General features: G+C 44.6%; 1 protein-coding gene across 1 annotated transcript in view; it reads left to right on the forward strand.

Moving 5' to 3' along the window:
- The window catches only part of TMEM132C (transmembrane protein 132C), a 401,819-nt gene that overhangs the window by 315,160 nt on the left and 62,730 nt on the right, over positions 1 to 23,929 (forward strand). Inside the window, exon 5 of the mRNA XM_029571347.1 lies at positions 18,188 to 18,331. Coding sequence (XP_029427207.1) covers positions 18,188 to 18,331 — 144 coding nt within the window. The remainder of the gene's footprint in view (positions 1 to 18,187; positions 18,332 to 23,929) is intronic.

The raw sequence follows: 23,929 nt of genomic DNA on the forward strand, positions 1-23,929 counted from the left end.
GAGTCAAGAACAAGGCCAAAGTCAGGAACCAGGAAGTCAAGCAAAAGGTCCACGGACTGGAACGGAGTCGCAGGACCCACATAGGACACGAATCCCCAGGAACAAGGATCACCACGGGCTGGAAGCACCTGGAGCAGCTCAGCACAACGAGGATCAAGCAGGAACCTCGTTGCAAGGCAATTTGTTGTGATCAGACGCCGGGTTTAAATACCCACTGGCGTCTGAAATTCTAAAGGAATGTTTAATACTAGACCCTGTGACCCAGCAGTGATGTTCCAGTACATCTGAGTATCCCTGCAAGTGATATTATGAATTGATATTATGGAATTTCATAGAAATGGCTTTTTTTATTTTGGGGAGGAAATGGATGACTTAAGCAATAAAGGATATGATCTGTTGCTAACACAGGTCACCATTGAAGGGCTATGCTTTTTTACTTTAAAGAGAGGGAAAATGCGGGATGTAACAGATGAGCCATTCTGAAAGAATTAAATCTCTGAACACGGATGTGTCCTTCCTCAAATGACTTAAGGATTCCCTTTCTCAACATGTTTCCTAAAATGAATGAAAAAGAATTACACAGTGAGATCGAAATCAATTACAGAGATAAGCTACCAAGAAGTGTAAAGCAAGTATAAAACCTTGAAGACGTTATTGAATAGGTTCATAATTTTGGAGAAGATAAATAGAAAAACTGCACTTAGCACTTCATAGTATATATATATTTTTCTTTTAAGAGTTATTTGGAATCTCTAAGGCCTATTATGCTGGTGTGGCTTTACTGTCATCATAATAATATCAACCACCCTTCCCCCGAACAGCTTATCATGGAGAAATTGTCCAATCCCATTGCCTGTTTCTCTTATTATCATTGTTTTTATTCATCCCATCTTGACCAGCTCAGCAACCTAGAGCTACTGTTTCCCTATTAATAGCCCTTCATCCTCCCTAACTCCTTTCTGCCTTCCATCATGATCTCCTTGAGCCCCTCTGGTTCCTGGGGTTGTTACTACCAGCAGGCTATTTGGGAAACACTGCATGTTAAATGCAAGACGATACAGAGTCGGTCCAGCAGAAAGAAAGGGGGACTCTGAAAGACAGTTAGCTGTAAAGGACTACTCTTTACCCGCAAGTACTTTGCACCCAATTTTCAATGGGAAATATCTATGAGTGCAAAAGACCTGTGGGCTTTACACGTGGAAAGTAGCATACATGGATCTGAAAAATACAACCAACTTGATGTTTTATTTTCCAATCCTACACAAAACACACCCGCAGGCAGGGGCGGCTCAAGGCAATCTGCTACCTGAGGCGAGGAAACTCCTCCCCCCCCCCCCCCCAAAGGAGAGAGCAGGGAAAGGGGGTTAACCATTTGGAGTTCAGCCCTCTTGGCGATTTGAAATGCTGGGGAAGGGGGATGTGGGGGTCAGGGTTCCCAGAGGAGTGAAAGAGTGCTAGAGATATTCCAGGAAAAATCCTGCAAAAAAAGCAAGATACTTGCAACCCATTTGGTATTAGGCCTATTGTGAAGTGCGTTAGGTGTGAGCTTGGCCCTCAGAAAGCTATGAATTAATTTGAATTACAAATTACAATACAGTAAACCTCCCATACCAAAACAGCACTAACTGCCAGAGCTCAAACAGTATCAACCCTACCCATGAAAAGCAACACTGCAAATATTACATCAGACCCTGAACCATCAATTCACCTCCTGCTGATAAAGATGAACCGATGCAACTTGGTTGTGGATATTTGACTTCTAAAGAGAGAAGATTTCAGAAGAAGCGCGGCCTCTGCATGTACTGCGGTCAGCCTGGCCATGATGTCTCTACATACTCTATTCGTCCGGGAAACGGACGGGTCTAGGTCCTGCAGGAGGACTGTTCTTGGGCCTTACCGCGTCTTCTTTTCATTCTCTCCCAGTCTCTTTGACCTACGGACCGGGTTCGGTTCAGACTCCTGCCCTGGTGGACTCGGGGAAAGGAGGCAACCTTATTCCTCAAACTTTAGTGGAATATCTGAAGAGTCCTTTCGCCAATTCAGAAGATGCACTATTAAACTACAATTTGAAGTGGGCCTTGGACGTTTCTCAACACCACCATTTCTATTGAAGAACGCTATGACGTCCCCAGCAGCCCTTTCCATTGCTGCTGATATTCATACTGCCTTCAACGTTCACCATGGCTCGAAGGCACTCAACATCAATACCGTATTTACGGATCTTATACCTTAGAATATCTCTGTTACGCTGTTTCATTTGGAGGATGTGCCTGATGAGCCACAGCACATATTAGACCTGAAGAAGATACTCTTGGTAACTACCCAGTCCGTATCCGCTGGCAACACCATCAATTCTCATCCAGCTATATGTACTGGACTGTCATCTTTGAAGTGGTTTTGGACGTTCTCTGACAACGCCACTTCCACTGAAGTTCAGTGACGTCCCAAGCAGTTACCACTGCTGATGATCTCCATAGACTGTGGTTTCAGACCAAGGACATGCTCATTTTAGCGAGTGACCATCCTAAGAAGTACTACTTTGCGCTCCTTGCGCAGGCTCCAGTCTTCAAGCCAGGAGACAAAGTCTGGTTGTTTACCAAGCACCTCTGATTCATCTACTCTCCTTTTGGATTGCTGCTTGCTACGTGGGATTTTTTGCATACCTTCTATGGGAAGGGTTTGGCCCCGAAGTAACTTGGGAGCCTCAGACCATTATCGTGGATAAGTGATGCTTCATCGATTCCATCTCGCGCATCCTTCAAACTTAAACCTGGTACCCGAAGAGGAGACCGCCCTTGGAAGGGGGGTACTGTTGTGTCTGTCGCTGTCCGACATCTCTGCTCCGCCCACCTTACCTCGTTGGCGACTCACTTCGGGGTTGATGGAAGGCTAGCTGCTGCGGCGTCTCCTGGCCATCCTCCTCTGGCGTTTCCGGACCGGCTTGACGCTGCAAGCCGCCATGTTGACCAGATGCCTAAGGGCGTGCACGTGCATGCGGCCCAACTGATGTACCAGCATTGGCGCGAACCTCAGGGGCGTCCCCCTGAGATGACGTCACCAGTTCCAGATATTTAAGGTCTCAGTTTTCGCTAACAAGACGAGTTAGCAAGGGGATTCATTACCTAGCTTCCTCCTGGTCGCTGCGGATGGGATTTGCTCTCCGCAACCCTAGCTACTCTGCCTCTTCGGACTTCACTAGAGGTACCTGCTGCTCGGGGGCCTCGCTCTCTCTTTTTTCTTTGCAGGTCGCAGTCCGGAACCGGTACTTGCTCCTCGAGGGCCCACGTCCCGGACTTGTTCCTAAATACCTCTTCTGCTAAGAAGTCATCGCTGCTTCAACATCAGTGAGTTTTCCATCTATCTCTCAGAGCTTTCCCTGGGTTCAGGTACTCGCTCCTCGAGGGCCTAATGCTTACCAACTCCTGGCTGCCTTAAGAGACTATTGTGTGGAAGATGGCTGCCAGGTAGGACGTTAAAGAAGAGAGCTCCGTGGCGTTTTTCTTATCTTGGCTAAATTCGGATAAAATATGCCTCATACCAAACGTAAGGGGAAAGTTCGGGGGACTATCACGAGCTCCCCGAACATAGACCCTTACCAGCCACGGATTGAAGGCTTCTTTTCAGGAGCAACAGGAATGCCAGAAGGGCTGGTCGCTGGAGTGGAGTTCGGAGAACGAGCAGACCCCTCCTTGACCCCGGATGTGACACTGAGCCCTGGTGAGCCGACTAAGCCTGCACGCCCGAGAAGCACAGCTGACTCTATGCCCGAGGAGACTCCAGGCGTGCTACAATTTGCACCGGAGGAACTGTCTTCGGAGGATCTAGGGGTGGAAGGAGAGAGTGTGTACACCCCTCAGAGTGACGAGGCTGGGGCAGTTTCGGAGACGGGCGGTGGAGGAGAGCAGACGACCCGTATCGCAGAAAGATCAGCGAGAACCATCAAAACGGCAGCACTGCAGGAAAGGGGTGAGTCAGTTAAAGAAACCCCTCAACTGGAAATAAATATTGGGAAACCTGAGGACGTGACCCTTGGAAAAGTCTGGTTTGCTTTAAAGGCAATAGACATTGCTTTGAAGTCGATAGCCCAATCTATGACTGAAATAAAAACGCAAGTCCAAGGGAATACTACAAAGATTGGGACTCTGGAAAATAAGATTCATGATCAGGAAGAAAATCTTAAAAAGATGGAGTTTATTCAACAGAACACTATGAAATCAGAAAGTGCTATGGAGAGAAGACTGGAGAAAGTAGAAAATAGTTTGAGAATGTTAAATTTGAGGGTAATTAATTTCCCAGTGGTGAGATTAATTTCTCCTATAGATTTGTTTAAAACCTATATGAAAGATATCTTAAAAATTCCTGAATCTGCATTTCCTGTATGCACTAGAGCATATTACCTGCCTCAAGGGACCCCTCAGGTAGAACAAGAAAATTTACCTGCTATGGATATTTCTGAAATATTGGAACTATCTATAGAGACTGAAGTCAAAGAAAGGAAAGCTTTACTAATTTCTTTTGCTTTCTTATCAGATCGTAATTATGTTTTGAAAAAGTTCCTTAGGAATAGAACAGCTTTGTTTTACGGAGCTAAGTTGTGGATCTATCCTGATTTAGTTAAAATAACCCAGCAACGTAGGAAGGAATTCCTTAATATGAAACAAAGGGTACTAAATTTAGGTGCCCGATATGTATTAAAATTTCCGTGTAAATGCTGCGTTAGTTATCAAGGAAATAATTATGTTTTCTTTGACCCAAACCAGCTGAGGGAATTTTTAGTTGGTCACCCCATTGAAATACCTACAGTGTGATCGGCTATAATAAATGTAATTGCTTACCTACCTATTCTACTTGTAAAAGTATGTTAGCAAAAGTTTGCTTAATTCGTTCAATTTACTTCTTGCCTCAAATTCTTATATTTAGGAATGCATATGGAAGGCAATTATTTTCCTTATTAGGTTATTTTTCTCTTTTGATATTTTGTTTACCTCATTCCAGAATATGTACCGTATTTCATCTTAAGAAATAATTCATGATGTATAATTGTGAAAATTTGAAAACAGAAAATAAAAAAAAATAAAAAAAGAGACTATTGTGTGAGTGCTACCATCAAGGACTTGTTCCAGAGCTCTGCATATACTGCCTACTCACTTTCTTAGTTTCTTTACAGCTCAGTCACCCTGGGATCGCTGTTCCAATACCTGAGGGACTACAGCCCAGCCTGGCGCTTCTAGCTCACTACTGCCACCTTTGGTGGTTTAATGTATTGATTCTAAGAAGTCTTATTGCTTAACATCAGTGAGTCTGTAACTATCTCTCAGAGCATTCCCTGGAACCAGGTACTCGCTCCTCGAGGGCCTAATGCATACCAACTCCTGGGCTGCCTTAAGAAACTATTGTGGGAGTGTTCCCATCAAGGACGTTCCTGAACGCTGCATGCTTTGCCTACTCACTCTCTTAGTTTCTCTACAGCTCAGCCACACTGGGATCGCTGTTCCAATACCTGAGGGATTACAGCTGAGCCGGGCGCTTCCAGCTCACTACTGCCACTTCTGGTGCTTTACTATATTGTCTAAAAGAACTTGTGTGTGTCTGTCTCTACACTAAGCCTGACCAGTGGTCCCTCTCGGGATTTCCCCCGAGGGCGTGGTCACCTTCCACTGGTCCAAGGATCCACTCACAACTATTCATAACAACAGCTTTAACAACAGAGCTTTCTGACAAATACAGAACAATAAAAACACAAAATATAAATTTTAATACTAAAACCATACTAATAAGAATATTTCAAAGCAGCTGATGAATAGAGCATCCAACAATCAAAAATTGAAAGCTTTAGAAATGTCCCTAATTCCTATAAAATATTTTAAAACAGCATACACATGAAATACCAATCAATAATTAAAAAGAATAAAGGATCTAAAAAAACTATCCTGCTCCCCATTCCTAGGAACTATTGATTCCAGTCACCCTGAGAATGCTGTGAATTAGTCAGAGGTGGTGACCTGCACAAACGTTCTTCTCTGTTTCATATATATAGAGTACACTCTTTAACACAGACGTTCATTCTTATACACTCTCTCTCATATGCTCACTCACAAACGATCCCTGACACTCACACATGCTGACTCACTGACTTGTTCACACACACACACACACACACACACTCACTGCTCGCACACATGCTGTCACGCCCATACACATACACGCTCACCGACTTTCACATATGTTCTCTCTCTCATAGTCACCTACTGACTCATGCTCTCTCTCATCCTCACACACACACACACACTCACTTGTTCCCTGACACTCACATGCTGTCATGCTCACATACATGCTCACAGTTGCACGTGCTCATTGACTCGTGCATTCTCACAGCACTCGCTGACACACACACACGCTCACTCTCGGTCAAAGACACACATTCATTGACTCGGGTGCTTCCTCTCTCTCTTCTCCCCTGTGAATACATTTTAAAAAAATGTAGTTTTTGCTTACATTGGTGGCCAGAGGGACCCAGGCAGCACCCCAAGATTAGGATGGGCTGCCTGTTGCTGCTTCGTTTCCCCCTTTGGTTTGGGAAGGGGCAGGTTGCAAGGCCCCAATAAAAATGTTTGGTTTTTTTTTTGTTTTCAATTACTTTTATGTCATGGCCCTGCGGCTGAGAGCCGCCACAACTAACACCAGGCCCCGGGCAATCTTTTAGGACAGAGCGGGAGCCTCCCTGGAGGCTCTGCACGGACACTCACTCTGCCGTCCTTTTTTTTCTTTTTTTTTTTTTTTTTTTACCAGCACGGCAGTGATGGAGGCAGAAACAGCAGCGGCGGCTTCATGCGCCCATTGTCATTGCTGCTGCTCCGCTCAGGCACCTTTTTTCCACCATTGCCGCACTCCTGGCTCCTTCTCTCATGTGGAAAAGAGGTGCCTGGGCAAAGCGGCGGCAACGGGCTGTTACTGCCTCCCATCACTGCCGTGGCGGTAAAAAAAAAAAAAAAAAAAAGACGGCAGAATGCAGAGCTTCCGAGGAGGCTCCCGCTCTGTGCTTAAAGGTTGTGCGAGGCCTGGTGTTGGTCGTAGTGGCTCCACGGGCACGGGGCAGCAGCTACCAACACAAACCCCCATGATCTTCGCGCCTGGCTTTACCATGCAGCCGCTCTTTCTTTCTTGCTTCCCGGAGGGACTGAGGACCCTGCGGGCTGGTCAGCAGAGCTGCGCGCTGATGAGCCCGAAGGCCATGGATGGAGAGTTCTGAGGGGCAATTTTTGCCCCTTCAAAGTTTTGCCGCCTGAAGCGGCTGCCTCACCCTGCCTCATTATAGAACTGCCCCTTCCCTTGAGTCTGGCTATTACTAGCCATGCCCTGTGGACCCCCGCACATTCTTTTAGCCAGATTGACCAAGGTCAATTTCCAGCCAGTTTACCTGGGGACATGGCTAAAATTAATTCTGCGACTTCATCTGGGTATCTTTACTCTTTACAGCGGCAGACTCCCCCAGCTCAGTGCGCTGGTGAATATCCAGGTAAAACTAACCACCTAACTTTCCTGCTCACCGGGGCATTGAATCCCACCCTCATTGCCCAGTTGTTTATGTGCAGGAAACACTTTTTTAAACTCATAAATTATTAGGACAAAACAAGTTTGGGTTTTTTTTCCCCAACTTTTATCTGGCTTCAGGAGCTTTTGCTGGGCTCATAGGCTGAGCCTTTCCGCTAGAGATGTGAATCGTGTGATCGATCGTCTTAACGATCGATTTCGGCTGGGAGGGGGAGGGAATCGGATCGTTGCAGTTTGGGTTTTTTAAATATCGTGTAAATCGTGTAAATCGAAAACCGGCACACTAAAACATCCCTAAAACCCACCCCGACCCTTTAAAATAAATCCCCCACCCTCCCGAACCCCCCCAAAATGCCTTAAATTACCTGGGGTCCAGAGGAAGGGTCCCAGTGTGATCTTATACTCTCGGACCTCCGTGCGTTGTAGAAATGGCGCCGGCGCTACCTTTGACCTGTCATATGACAGGTCAAAGATAGCGCCGGCGCCATTTTGTTTTTTTGTCCCCCGACGTCAGGAGCGTAGGAGATCGCTCCTGGACCCCCGCTGGACCCCCAGGGACTTTTGGCCAGCTTGGGGGGGCCTCCTGACCCCCACAAGACTTGCCAAAAGTCCAGCGGGGGTCCTGAACGACCTCCTGCAGTCGAATCGTGTTGCCGTACGGCCGGCGCCATACGGCGTATGGCCGGCGCCATTTTCCATACGGAAAAACAATTTGCGGTAGGAGATCGTTCCGGACCCCCGCTGGACTTTTGGCAAGTCTTGTGGGAGTCAGGAGGCCCCCCCAAGCTGGCCAAAAGTCCCTGGGGGTCCAGCGGGGGTCCGGGAGCGATCTCCTACGCTCCTGACGTCAGGGGACAAAAAAACAAAATGGCGCCGGCGCTACCTTTGACCTGTCATATGACAGGTCAAAGGTAGCGTCGGCGCCATTTCTACAACGCACGGAGGTCCGAGAGTAAAAGATCACACCGGGACCCTTCCTCTGGACCCCAGGTAATTTAATGCATTTTGGGGGGGTTCGGGAGGGTGGGGGATTTATTTTAAAGGGTCGGGGTGGGTTTTAGGGTTGTTTTAGTGTGCCGGTTTTCCCGCCCTCCCCCTTCCCCTCCCCCTTCCCCTGATTTACGATTTTTTAACGATAAATCGGGGGAATTGTTATTGTATCGCGGCTCTAACGATTTTTGACGATTTAAAATATATCGGACGATATTTTAAATCGTCAAAAAACGATTCACATCCCTACTTTCCGCAGAGCACGAGGAATAAGCAGAGAAAGGAAACCATGCTAGGATAACTTCAGAGTAAGCTATTCTTAGGTGCGTAAGAGTGACGTATGTTTGCTTAAAATAATCAATGTGCATTCCAAGCCAAACAGGGCCATTTTTGTTTCATTTCATTAGATCCCAGATGTGCTGAAAATGCCTCAAAAAAGCCCGAAATATTCGGTATTTTTCATTTCAGGAAAACAGCACGCATTATTTTTCCAAAATGAGAAAAAGGGAAAATTTGACTTCTGAAAGAGAATTCACTCAAAAAATAGGCCAAAAAAAATTGCAAGGACCCACAGCAAAATTATTTTTCCTGCCCATCCCCTAGTGCTTAGAGCCTCTGCTTACCCCATCTCCTGGTTTATCGTTGCGCTGTCCACAGAGATGTGTGATACTAATTTGTCATACTCAACAGAGAAAAAAAAAATAAGGATGTTAATTTTAAACCATGATTAAGTCATGCTACATGACTCCTCGTCTACTGATTTCAACCTGTAAACAGGACCATTCTCATGGCTTTCGGCTTCAGTGGATTTCTCTTGGTAACACCATCTAATCGGATTTAGGGTTTAATTAAACAGCTGTCACTTTGCTTCCTTATTCTGCCACAATTTAATGTTGAATTACTTCCTAAATTAGTCATGCTTGAGTGTTTTCCTGCTTAGAGAGGAGAGACTGGGAAATCAGGAGGACCTGCTTTTAAGCTGGCTCTGTGTAGTAACAATACCCTAATGAGTTAACTGTAATACTACAGTGGGGAGGGCAGATGTGTTGTCCTTTGTATAAAGGTGCCCTTAATAGGGAATTCTGGAACGGAAGTTAATGATCTGATTAACTGGGAACATTTATGCCTTTTCATCACTTAAAGCACGTTTTTGTTATGATGATGGGAGGGGGAGTCACAGCACTGTTTTCTACACCAAAACATCCACAAGGGGTCACTTGCTAATAGCCAAGATGGAATCAACCAGTGCAGCCACCTCCAGTGGGGGTGCTTTGGCAGAGATAGCATATTCCTCTACTCTGCACTTTATGACCTAGCTACTAGACCATTCTTCTTAGCAGGGATCCCAGTGGGGGCCTACATTTAACTTTAGCTTAGAGGGATGATTAAAAAAAAAAAAAAAAAAAACCCACGATCAAACTGGCATCTTGTCTTGTGTTCCAAAATCCCCTATTATAGCCCTGGCAATATGCAAAGCGGTGGCACTGAAAGTTGCATTCCAGTAATGCATGCCTAAAGTGCAGAGGGCCATGTCGTGAAGATGGCTGTAATATGTGAAAACTGTGCTTTGGCTTGCCACCCCTCCCATACTTAACTTACTCCTGCTGCTTCCTCACCTGTGCCCCCCACCTCCCCAACTACTTCTGTTAAGAGATACCACTGACTGCTAAGCTGCATGGTGAGTGGCTGGTAGTGCAGGAAGGTGTCCTGCCACTCCTCCCCTGATAAGCTAGCTTAGATAAGCCCTCTGTGCAAAAGCAGAGTGGAGAAGGCACCTCTCTGTCTGATAGCCAATGCTCTAGTTGGGATGGGCATGGTGCAACCATTGCTCGCTACCAGCTCGTTAAATCCACTCCTGCACTCGATTCAATTAGCTGTTTTATGTTCCTCTTCTCCATTAAAATCCATTAAAACCTACGCAACCATTACAGAAATGAACAGACTAAGAAATGTTCCTTAATGTTTCTGTTCTTTAGTTAAATAAGAATAAACACTAATTATGTTTCCTCTTTGGAATTGGGGAACATTTAGAAAAGCATTAAACGTACCTCATCACATCAGTGCATGGCAAAAAATAATTTGCTGATTGCATTGTGGCTGTTTTTATTTTCCCACTCGTTCGTTTTGCTGAATGATCAACTTCGGGTAGGTGTTTATCATAAATTAGATGATGGATTAGCACATTGTTTTCATGCCCACCCACTTGTAATTATTGTTTTCTTTCTCAGTGTATTTATTTGTCCTTCACTTCTTCCCGTTATCTAAAATTGCTTTTAGAAATCCTGGGTATACCACAATCATTACAGCAGCAGCTAAGCTGGGATATCAAAAGCAGTTACTGACATCCAGCAAGATATGAGCAGTGCCAAAAGTGGACAAAGAACTTGTTTCACACCAGTATATTGGGCCCAGAGTAAGGGTGCACACTTATATTTTTATTTTCATTTTGTTTTGTTTTTATTTTTTTCTTTTCTTTGTGGTTTATTTTATTTCGTTGAATTTATTTGAGACAAAATAAACAATATGAATGATCAAAGCAAAATGAGGCACCACCAAACAAAAAGACAGCCCCTCAAAAATAAAAATAAATTCCAGGCCCTTCCCTCTCCTCCCCCTCCATCCATGTCTGCTCCCGATGGGGCAGAAGCACCTGGGGGTTATAGAGATGTGCTGGTTGGTATGAGTTGATGGAATTAAACAGGTAAAGAGGTTCCTTATTGTGAAAAATTCAAGTCATCATGCATGGTAATTTAGACTCAGATCATTGAACAACTGGTAACCAATGAATAGTGCCGGCTGTATATGCGCATAGGTAATTTTCAAAAGAATTTACACACATAAAGGACTTTTGAAAATTGCTACCTTTATGCACATAACTCCTTTGAAAATTCACTCCATAGGGCTGAATTTTCAAAAGGTTTTATGCACTTAAATGGGCTTTTGAAAATTGCTACAATACTCTACTTTTACAGCTGTAACTCTTTTGCAAATTCACTCCATAGAGTTTAATTTTAGTAATCATATGTGCTACTGAGCTCTGAACAAATTGTAGCCTATGTAACTGGTAATTAGAGAGACCAAGTCACTCTGTTCCTAAGAACAGATAAAGCCCGTAAGAAGATTGACTTAGTAACTTGCATGCAGTGGCAAATATTTGGAGCTGCATCAGTGGAGAGCCCTGTAAGTGGGGAGGTGCTGCATGTTATGAGGGAGTGGCCTCCTCTTCCTCTGGCAACGTCTCAGAAATGCCACTCCCCTCCTACCATGGCCACAATATCTCTTGTCCTAGGACTATCCAGTGATACACTGATGGCATCTTTTTCAAATGTTGGAAACCGTTTGTATAAGGCACTGTATTGCCATAATTGCTTTTTTTTTTTTCAGTGCAAAGACGCTGTATGTTCGCTTCTAGGAAGGATAGGGAGGGAAGAGGAAAAATATTCTCTGAAGAAAATTAAAATGAACAGAAGGGCGATGGCTTACACAGCGGCATTGCAGTGCAGCCAACACAAACTGTCAGGCTTGTTGAAAAGTTCAGCACTGGAGAAATTCATCGTAGTTTGATGGTTGTGCAACCTTCAATGTGTTATTTCACGCACAAACTGCTTAAATATAAATATGGATATATATTTTTTCAAGACAAGCAAAGCAGGCCACCGGCACTCTGTGCACTTCAGTCAGCACGTGGTAGTAGTCTGAGGTCAAAATGGGAAGACGTAATTGGAAGACACTACAGCTCAAAATGGCAAAGATGAAACCCATTTTATCAAAAATAATTTTAATAACACATGGGCTGATATTCAAAGAAAGCAGAACGCCTGACCTAGACGCCTCAGTTTTAGCACCTAAATTAGGAAACTGTTAGCTAAATTTAAATGCTCAAGGTTTGGGCTGAAAATTCTCATAAATTAGGCACCTAAAACTGAGGCACCTAAATTGAGGCTGTTTATTTGCTTACATTTCAGTACTCAAGTTAGGAACCTGGCATTGAAAATCAGTGCTGGGCATCTAAGGTATGGCACCCAAATTGTCCACGCCCGCTTTTTAGGTAGCTAAATGTAGGCACCTAGTAAAAAAATAGAGGCCTATATGTAGGTTCTCAGCAAGGGAAGATTTCATTTAGTCAGATCTAGATTGCCAAACTCCTGAAGCCAGGTGCCCAGATCTTTTGAATATTGGGCCGCTTAGAGGACAGTTGTCAAAGTGCTTCCTGGGGGGTAATTTTCAAGGTCCTTTGTACTCACAAAACCTGGTTTTATGCGCATAAATGGCTGTTCCAAAGCTGGCATGGTATCAGGGCCGACGCTTCCATTACACAAATTAGGTGGTCGCCTAGATCACCAAGATTTTGGAGATGAGAAAACCCTCCCAGTGCAAGATCCAGAAGGATACTGTACCAAAGTCAATACCGTCAAGGAAGAGAGCGCTGTGCTGGAGCCAGTGCTGCCAGTAGTTAAGCCGGGGAAGGGGATGAATGGCCAAACGTTCACCTAGGGCCCCAGCATAAAAAGTATAGGCGTAACCCAGTTATGCATGTACTGTTATGTGGACTGGGAAGAGCTTTCTGGGGGAGAGAGGTGGAGTTAAGTCTTTTGTGCATAATTTTTTTTATTGTTTAAAGAATGTACACAAGTTGCGTGAGCTCATTTGTGCAAGCTCGCTCATTTTCCAAGCGAACTTGTGTGCATACATTTAGCTTTGAAATTATTAGCTTAAACCTTCAATGAAGAAGTTACACACAAGCTTTATCCCTACATGCGCAGTCATAACATTACCTTCCCTGAGGGTAAAAGAAGCATTTTATCCCATCGGATCAGCTGTCTGAATATCGACCTCCCTCCTTGTGGCTATGTCAGGAGGAAGCTGTCTAGGTTTTAGTGTTTATGTTGGTGGGAGGAAAAGCATGAGCACCAGCGGTATTTTCAAATCTACAAGAAACTACTTTTCCAGCAAAAAAATGAAATCTACCCCCAGAAAAAGCGAGTACAAGCAAGCATGTGTGCTTTATCTCCAGGGAAAGTTTTTAAATCAAAAGGATGCACATGCTTCTCCTTTCAAGACTAGAGCAAAGCCCACAGGTAAACAGTACAGGTGAACTTTATCCTAATGCAGACAGTTTGAGAATGGCCACATAACAGACATCATCATCATCATTTGCATCAAGCTTCTCATTCTGCTTTGACCGTGATGACGGGACGGAAGTTCTGGAAAGCCAGTCAGAAATGCGTTAGGTTAGTCCAATAAGAAGGTCTAACCGCCGGCTTGTTCATTGACGTTTTTTCTTCTTTTCTGTAACAGGAGCTCTGACTATTGCGCCATATTCAATTTTTAACAGGATATAACTGAACAGGATAACGCAGGCACATATTACAGTGTGGACTTCAGCCACCTTTGCATCCCGTGCTTTGATAGATGAGTAGAATTTGCAGGTAGCAGGGGCTTCTCAGGTTGGACCTGATCATGTTGCAATACTCAGAATCACTCTTCCGATCAGAGTCCATGATTTATGAATTGCTAAATGGGGTGGCCAAAAAGAATAGAACCAAATTGTGGATTTGTGCTGGTAGTGGATGTTTGGAATCCCCTCCCGGAGCAGGTGGTGAAGGCTAAAACACTGATGAACTTTAAGAGGGTATTGGATACGCACAGAGGATCCATAGTTGCAAATTGAATAGATAGCAGAAGCCTGAACTAGCGGTACATGTTTAAATGTTTTAAAGGGCCATATTTAGACGATTCACCAGTGAGTGTTGATGCTGCTGGAATGAATGGCAAAGTGTGTAATACGGCACGTTTAGAAATCCTAGCAGAAAAGAAAGCAACCACACAGCTGAGTCTGCCCAGCAGGCTGCTAGTACAGTAAAAGCTAGAAGTCCTAGCGGAAGCACAGGCACTCACGCAGCCGGGTATGTCTGGCTAGCTGACTACACAGGAGTCCTAGGAAGTGGGATGCTCAGGCAACGTCCATGCTGGTTGGGGTAGCTATTTAGCGTATTACAAAGCTTTGTGGATAGAGATGGGAATGGAGAGGTGCTAGATGTCAACTAAAGAATCTTGTATGTCTAAGACAGATGAGTGCAAATTAAGAAACATGGCAAAAAGAGTCTTGGAGAGAGATCTTAGTCACGCTTTTAAGGACAGCAACTGGGATATATCCTTGCAATATGGACAGGAATAACAGGGCAGAATGAAAGGACAAGTGGGTCTTTTTCTAGCATCATCATCTATTATGTAAGACTCAAAAGGTTGTTGGAGCATATTAAAAACACAAATTCTAGGCTGTTCTGTCTCCAGGATGGACCAAAGGAATGGAAGCCTTTAGAACAGGGGCAGCCAGCTCCAGCCCTCAAGAGCCGCAAACAGGTCTGGCTTTCAGGAAATCCACAATGAACACGCACGAGATAGGTTTGCATACACTGCCACCATTTATGCAAATCCGTCTCATGCGTGTTCATTGAGGATATCCTGAAAATGAGCCGCTTGTGGCCCTCGAGGATTGGAGTTGGCCAGCCTTGCTTTAGAAGGTCAGCCACCTGAGCAAATGTCTCCATCCTGAAGCACGACAATGAATACCGGTAACTGGATTCCTTCATCAGCCTGTTAACGGTTGATCGTTCCTGTTGTAAATAATGTCTCCAGTTCCTTAGGAGAAAAGATCCAAGTCAAGGGAATAAAACTGATAAGTGAATGGGTGCCTGGGGGATAAATGCATGTCTTTCTGCTGCTTGCCTTGTATAAGAGCTTCAGACTTAAATCAATAATGTCTTTATCCACTTAGAAGGTAATTTTCAAAGGGACATCTGCAGATAAAGTAGCACTTTACCTGCAGAATTGGGCCTTTAGAAAATTGTGCAATTGCTCCTCACCTAAAATTACGTGCATACACACTGCGTGACTGTTCTTTTATGCACGTAGGGGAGAGGCACTCCAGGTGGAGGAGTCTGAATGTGTTTGGCACGTAAAAGCATTCCTTTGCCCACCCACCGATAGGGTAGGTATTCTTTGGGGGAGGGGGGGGACAGAGTATGGGTGGGGTTAGCATGCACGTGCACACATACGTTCTCCTCTGACATACCCACTCCTACTTTAAAATCAAAAACTTGACAGTAAAGTTAGGTGCAGGTCTGTGGCTTTTTCCAACTCTGTTTCCCTGTGCAGGCTGACACACAGGGATAAAGCCTGCCCGCACCTTTCCTGCACAGCCTTTGCCCTGAATTTGTAAGACAAACATATGCAGGTATTTTTGCTTGGAAAATTTGCACGTTTAAGTGCTTGAATACCCACTTGCCCTGTCGAGGGCATAACGTGTGCGGGTGAACTTTTATGCATACTTTTTACAATTAAAAAGTATGCACGTCAGTCACATACCCCTGCTACAACTCCATTCCCTCACACCTCTGCTCAGTTCTCATAAACGTTATGCTAACGTGTGCCTAAGAGTACACGGAACTTGATCTTGTGCGTACTCTCAGGCACACTGGGCTCCGATTGATTTTCAAAATGCCACAAACTCACACAAACAAGGTTTTTTACAGATAAGTATTTTTGATGTGAAAATTAAGGGGTCAATTTTAAAAAGAGCGTGCGCACCTGGACGCGCTGATTTTATAACATGCACGCACATGTTATAAAATCCGATGGCCGCGCGCACGTGTGCGCCGGATTTTGAATCGCATGTGCGGGTGGGTGGGATTTTATAACCTAAGAGCAGCAACGCGATCAGCCGGGCCCCAGTTCCCTCCCAGTCTGCTCCAATTAAGAAGCGGACTGGAAGGGAACTTTCCTATCTCTAACCATATTCTTCCTACCTCTTCCCCCTCTCCATCCCAATCCCTAAATCTATCCTAGCTTTCCCTTTATTTTTGTTTTTCAACTTACTTAATATCCCGTTGAAGTTGTGCGTGCAGCCAGCAAGTCATTGGGACAGCGCAAAATGGTGCTGTGCCAGCCTGCCCCCCCCCCCGCACCTCCCTGCCCAGACCAGGCCCCCCCGGTCCCCCCCTTTTGCAGGGCCCATTCTAAAATGGCGCAGCGATGCCAGGCTCAGCCATTCATGTAACCCCCAGTTTGTTACGTGCGTGGCCCTTTTAAAATTGGGTTGTAAGATTTACAGGTAAAAAACAAATTCCTGCCATCTTTACAGCTCTGCCTTCTTATTCGTTTATGACACATGAAACAAATAGATTATGGGCCAAATGCCCTGAAAGATTTTGACTTATTGTTGTGTTTGTGGCATTGTGGACCCTTGGTCGCTGAGGAGATGACTCCGCCCACAGGGAGAGGCCCCGTGGGGAACCACAGCGATAGGCTAAACTCAGATAGCAGACGCGGAATGAATGGAAGGCTTTATTGTACTGCTGTAGATAGATGGTATGAAGCAGGAAGGTAAGGCACTGAGGTCCGCAAGGTGTCAATACGTTCAACAGTCTCAGATATAGAATCTCACCCAGATGTTCAAGAGAGGTGAGGACCCGCGGTGCGGGCAACACCGAGCCTGGTGGGTGGAGTTGGAGCACTGGATCATAAAGGTACTCACAGGATTGTAGGCATCTTCCTGGTAGTGAGAAGGTGGGACCGACGGTCCGTGGTACAGGATACATAGACTGGTAGGCCCCCGAGGAGCGAGTACCTGATAGTCCAGAGATCCTGAAAAGAATACGAGAGAGAGACCCCCGAGGAGCGGGTGTCGAGCTTCTGAAGGAATGAGGCCCATGGAGTGTAGAGCGGCGTCTAAGCGTGCAGCTTAGAGCAGTCAGAGTAGCTTAACCGAAGTCCTTGCTAACTCAAAGGTAGTAGCGAAGCGGAGGCTTTAAATACCCAGAGATATTGACGTCATGCGGTGGGGACGCCCCTGAGGTTCCCGCCATGACGTGTATTTGAGCGTAGGAGATGTGCGCGCATGCACCCTAGGTGAGAGTGAGCATGGCGAACTGGAACGCCCATGCTAAGCTGAAGACGCCAAGGCCCTCGGCACTCGGCACCAGAGGCAGCTATCTTGCCCAAGGAGGAGGAAAAGGGAAGAAAAGAGGTAAGGCAGAGTGGTCGCAGCCATATGCGACCGACGGACGCAACACTTATTTTGTATCTATGTGGAAAATACTTAGCACATAGGACTCTAATTTCTTTGGGTGCAAAGATTTAAAAAAAAATAAAATAATAATAATAATGTTCCATAAATAAAAGTAGATGGTCTGTTTTATTGTAATAGACTTTTGTGAAATTAAGAAAAGTGTAAAAAAAAAAAAGAAAAATCATATATGACAGTAAATCTCCATGGGACAGTGCTGAATATCCCCTGAACTATCCTGAATATCTCATTATATTATGCAAAATGAGAATAATGTTTCTCCCTGCACCTGCTCCCTACCTCCCCACCCCCCCCCCCCCCCCCCCCCCCCCCCCCCCGCTGAATAACTTCACATAATCAAACATTTATCCAGCGCAGGGATTTTACAGAATGGAAGCCTTGGTTGTGGTTTAAGAATAGAGACTATCTCATTACTGAACTGACAGGGATAAATGTAAAATGTTTTGCTTACAATTCACAAATCAGGAATATTTAGATACTGGCTTCCTGAGCTTTATACCCCTCCAAACAAACAAAAAAAAAAACCAAAAATCTTTTTTTTTTTCTTTTTTTTTATAGGACACAGAAATTCTGAACACTGCAATTCTTACAGGCAAGACAGTAGCAGCACCTGTCAAAGTGGTGTCTATCGAGGAAAATGGCTCTGTGACTGACATTTCTGAATCGGTAGAGTGTAAATCCTCTGATGAAGACATTGTAAAAGTAAGTTTTTCTTCCATGATGTCATAATAATTTTCCCTGAACTCCCTGCTGCAGATTACTTAGGTGGGCAATGAAATGAAGGAAGTGGGGGGAGGGGGAGAAGCTCGTTTCCTGAAACGAATCTGCTGGGAGCTGATCTTTAACAGGTGGGTAAGCTGGGTTCGACTGGGAACACCATTTGAACTACCGGGGAGGGAGGGAGGGAGCATCCAGAACAATCCGAGCTGCCGTCTTTGCTGATGTGAGGCTATGGCGACCGATTAAGAGCTGATCTCAGCTCAACTCAGAATTTTGGGTCTGGGACAAAGACGGTTCACTTTAGATACTCCCTTAGGGCCAAATTTTAAAAAGCCTGCGCACACAAAAACGGGGGGGATACGTGCCGAAGTGCCGGGTTATGTGAAAGGGACAGTGGCCCTTAGGCCGTATCCCGGGGAAGCATGCGCCAGCGGCTGGCGGGCGCACGTCACTTACTTCTGCTCATCAGAGCAGGTAAGTTTAAAAACAAACCAAAAAAAAAAAGCTAGGTAGGTATTAGGGGTCAGGAAGGATAGTTAGGGGGATAGGAAAGGATCGTGTCACCAAGCGTATTTTTTAAAAAAATCCCCCCCCCCCCCCCGCATGGCATGCGTGGGGCTCCCAAGCAGACATGAGTAGCCGATACAAAATCGGGCGCACAAAATTGGTGCGTCCATGTGCGAGCGCCGGGAAGCTGCGCGCGCAGGTTTAAAAATCTACCCTTTAGGGAGCAACTTTCAATTTCACCACAGAGGTTTGCTTTTATACCCGAAGGGGCCTGGAAGGTCATTTTCGAAGAGAAATGCCCATGCAAAAATTGCTGTGTCATAAAAGGGGTGGAGCTGGGAATTGAGTGGTGTTTGGAGAGGGGACGCTCAGGGATTTCCCAGTGGGAGACTCCCTCTGAAAAGTTTCTTTCATGCCCTGCACAGATATTTAAAATGTTGTCCCCATGATGCCTATCTGCTGTAAGATTTCTGACCAGAGCTACAGTACACATAAGTAAGGAGAAATCTTACTTCTTGCCCCAGAGCTGGTGCGCAAGCCAAACCGGAGGCAGCGTGCATTAAAATACATGCGTGCCCGCATCACATTATAGGCTGGCCAGCATGTGAAAGAGGAAGCCAAGGCAAGCCTGGCACAGCCTGAGTCCTGACTTTGTTCCAAGCTGATCCCAATGAGTTTTGAAATCAGACCGCCTTATTCACTGTGGGGAAATACCTTGACGAATCAGGCCCGTAGAGCTTCACAGAACCATTAGAAGGCAATTTTCAAAGCCATTTCCACAGGTAAAACGGTAGCGTTCTTCCACCATGGAAATAGACTTACGTGGTAGAAGTGAGATATTTGCGAGCATATGCACACGCCCACGTAAAATTGGACGCACATGCGAATGTGGCCAGACTATTTTGTAACATGCATGCCTGTGCGAGGGTATGTTATAAAATGGGCATGACCCTGGGCGCGGGCCAGCACATGCATGTCAATGGGCGCCCACATGCTGGGCACCCTTTTAAAAATTGCTATGTTACATATACGAATATAACTCCTTTAAACAATACTTCTATACAGGGGGAATTTTCAAAGAATTTATGCATGTGACTGTAACATTCTGCTGTAGCAATTTTCAACACCCATTTACCCACATTAAGTGCACTTATCACCTGTAAAATCAGTTAACATCTAGCAATTTTCAAATGCACACTTACACAGGTAAATTTCATTTACCCTTGTGAAACCCGGTTTTAAGCATGGTCATGTTTTTGAAAATCAGGCCTTCAGTGAATAGTTTGGGGTTTTCAGAGCTATGCATGTAGTTTTGTTTGGAAGAAGAGTCCACAGAAAAAGCAGGTACAAATCTCTGTGGGTACTTTTTTTTTTTCCCTGGGGCAATTTTCAGTGTGTGCCTAGTTTTCCTTTTGAAAACTGCTGAAAAGACCATGGGGAAAAGTACCAATGGGCTTGGCTACAACGCGGGCCGTGTGAAAATTGCCACCTTTAAAGGTCTGACAGCATTATCCCACAATGCGTTCTTGATAATTGTGTTTCCAGATAATTCTGTTAGGAATCCTGTTTGCTACTGCAAAACAAATGGAGCTAAACTTGGATTCATCTAGGCCAGGACATCTGACTTTCCCAGCTGGAGAGTGTTTGCTGATACTGGCGGAGATTTTGCATCTGTTGCTGTAGATGAAGTTTTGCAAATATGACAGTCCCAAAAGTGTCCAAGCCGGGAGTCAAATGCAGTGACGGACCTTAGGATTAAGGAAAACTGTAAAGAATGCACTTTCCTATATAAACCCCAGTAAGCTGCAAAGTAATGGTAGCTGGTACCCATATTGAATCTGACATCTCATAAAATCATAGTCCATAGAACCTAGATCCTATTTAAAGCATAGCTCAACAGAGCTGAGAAGTGACAAGTCTGCACCACTTAGGTCACACACACACACACACACACACACACACACCGGTCATTAACCCTTGTATGAGGTTGTTACAGGGGATTGTACTATTCACTACTATACACCCCAGAAAGTCAGACCACGCTAGTAGAAGTTAACATAACATAACGATGGCATTCTAAAAATAAATCTCTTTGTACAATCTCTTTTGGCCTTCACGTGAATTGTATCCAGATATCTCAACTTGTGCCTACACTCCTATCCTAGTTTGATCGGCCCTAAACACTCCTTTGCTATCAAATTTACTGTTGATTTTCATGAGCTATAAAGTGCTTGAGTGTTCTAGATGTTCACATGATGGTCCTAACCTTTACGGCTTCAGTTTATTACTGCAGTAAAATAAACACATAAGTAAAATCAGTAGCAGCAAAGCAGCTTGCCTGTTGTACCTGCTGACCTAAAAACTATTCAGGCTTCAGTTGCAGTGTCTCTGAATCCTCAATCACAGGCACGTGTGTAGATGCCTAAACTTAAAGCAAACTTCTTTGGGTCAGATGGGCCTCTCTCCAGAATGCGGCATCTTAAACATAGCTGGAATCCAATCAAACAAAACCAAAACTACATGCTCACTTCGTCATTGTAATAACATCGACCTTATCCAAGCATGTGAGGTCTTTCAGTAACTTCCCTCATTGCACGGGAGACCAGGTTTATAAAATCAGGAGTAGGGTGGAGCAGATAAATAAGGAACAGTTAATTACACATTCATAAAGTACTAGGACTTGGGACAATCCATGAAACTTAACAGGTAGCAGACATAAGACTGGCTGGAGAAAGTATTTTTGGACTCAAGGCACAATCAAGCTGTGGAATTTGTTATCGAAGGATGTGGTCAAGGCATCTAGCATAGCTGAGTTCAAAACCCCTTTGTTTTGTTTTTTTTGTTTGTCTTATAACTGATTGTACAGTATATAAGTTTGTTAAATAAACAAATATCAAGGGTTGAACAAATTCCTGAAAGAAACGTCCATAAAACCATTATTAGCCAAATAGACTTGGGGAAAGCCACCCATCTGTCCTAACTGTGGGCAACAAAAACTGATTCTACTTTTTGGAATCTTCTGGATACTTCCTAATGTCTTGGATTAGCCATGGTTGGAGACAGGATGCTGGTCTTGATGGACCTTTGGTCTGATCCAATATGGCACTTCTTATGACAGGTAGTATAATACACAGGCAATTATGCATTGCACGCATTGTACAAGTATTTCATGGAAGTTCCAAAGAGGTGCACAGGGCTCAGGTGATAGAGCATGCATCTTGAGGTTTAAAAGGAAAAGATTTTGCTGTCCTGCTACCGGTTGTGCCTTTAATGTAGCACAAACCTGTCAGATTCTGTCTCTGGAGTCGCAGAACTCCTCATCTGTGGCCCAGAATAGAATGGCAGCAGTAAAGACCTATTGCATGGCCCTACAGAAGGGCTATCAAAGGCCGGTTAAGCCCCTTCTGCTTTTAACAGGAATGCCAGTGCAAAAAAGTTGTCCAATTCCTAAGCCTATTTAATTACACATCTCCTGTTTTTCCTGATCATGCAGTTGCCAGAACAATCTGAAGCCAAGCCTCTAGTGCTGACCCCGTTTCCTCAGTGGCGTTTCCTTCTCCATCAGAAATAATGAGACTTTCAGCATGTCACTTAGTTGCTCCGTGCTCACATTTAGATTGCAAGTGGGACACTGTAACTGTGCAAATTACCTTGTACAGCACTGTGTACACTCACTGCACCATGAGGGGGGGGGCGGACATTATATATAAAATCTGTATTTAATATAACAATAATATAAAAATTCAGATGAAACCATCTCGGGGGCTCATTTGTCTCAATGCGCAATGGGGAAACGGAGAAATGACTCTAGAAACACCGCATTGTGTCGCAGAAATGTGCTCGGAACTTTGAATGCATGAAATCTGCAGGGATTAGCGCTCCCCTCTCTTCCCCAAGGAAATCAGGATCACAGTACAAGTCCCCCGCATACAGTGAGACAGAAGTTGAAGAGAATAGCCTTGCTTCTGCATGTCCCGAAGGGTCAGGAGCCATCTGGTAACCCTGAATAGAATTTACATTTTAAAAGAGAGCTGTTTTTCTGTGCACAAAGGCGCACACAACAGGCTGTTCCCAGGGACCACTCCAGCAGTCATGTTAACGAGAGAATCAGGAGGTAACTGGATTTTGTTTTCCAAGCTGCAATATCTCTGATTGGACTAACCCAACGATGCTCTACTTGACCTTTCAGGACCACGTTAAGGGGGTAATTTTCAAAAGGATTTCATGAGTAATAGTGGCATATTTCATAGCAATTTTTGAAAGCTCGTTTATGCATTTAAAGTGCACTTCAGTGCGTAAAACCTGTTGATAAGTCAATGGCATATATTGTAGCAATTTTCAAAAACCCACTTGCATGCATAAAACCCAGTTTTAAACTTTGAAAATCCTTTTGAAAATGACCCCCAAAGTCCCTTCTTCAAATGTGGTCTCAATGGCTCAAACACCCCCGTGTCTTGGATAACTCTCACATTGGTCCAGTAAAAGTTGTCACAACACACAGAGTCCAGTTTTCCCCAGATTCCGTGTCTTGTGGCAGGTTGGCTTATGATTTCACAAAGGTATCACATGCGATGCTTGAACCAATTGGATCCCATTCCAGGCGAGGTAATGCTGCGTCACTGTTCTGAAATTAGCTCCTCCTTTGCGCTTCCGGAACTTGCATGGAACCAGCTTAAAGAATTGTTTGAAGCGAAGACTTGGACGTGCAGATTGTAATGGACAGAAGGTGGTCTGTGTAGCTTTGAATGTTTCCTGGTGCAAGGAAGACGAAGCTCCTTTTAGAAGGTAGGTGGTAAGTTTTTTTCACTGGACTTACCGCATCACATCTGTGACTAGCTTTTGAGAGCTAGTCACAGATGTATTATTGCATTGAGACTGGTAAAAAAAAAAAAAAAGGTTATCATCTACAACTTGTTTGTTGATCATTATTTCTACATCTTCAAGAGGACTAGCAAGGCAACCACAATATTCCAATTTTAAAGTATCCCTAAAATCAATACACAAGCTCCACATTTTTTACTCAGTTCCTCCACCCTGGTCTTACCACTGCCCTCTGTATCCGTCCCAGTCGTG

This window comes from Rhinatrema bivittatum, chromosome 11 (assembly GCF_901001135.1).
Source record: "Rhinatrema bivittatum chromosome 11, aRhiBiv1.1, whole genome shotgun sequence".
Taxonomy (NCBI): domain Eukaryota; kingdom Metazoa; phylum Chordata; class Amphibia; order Gymnophiona; family Rhinatrematidae; genus Rhinatrema; species Rhinatrema bivittatum.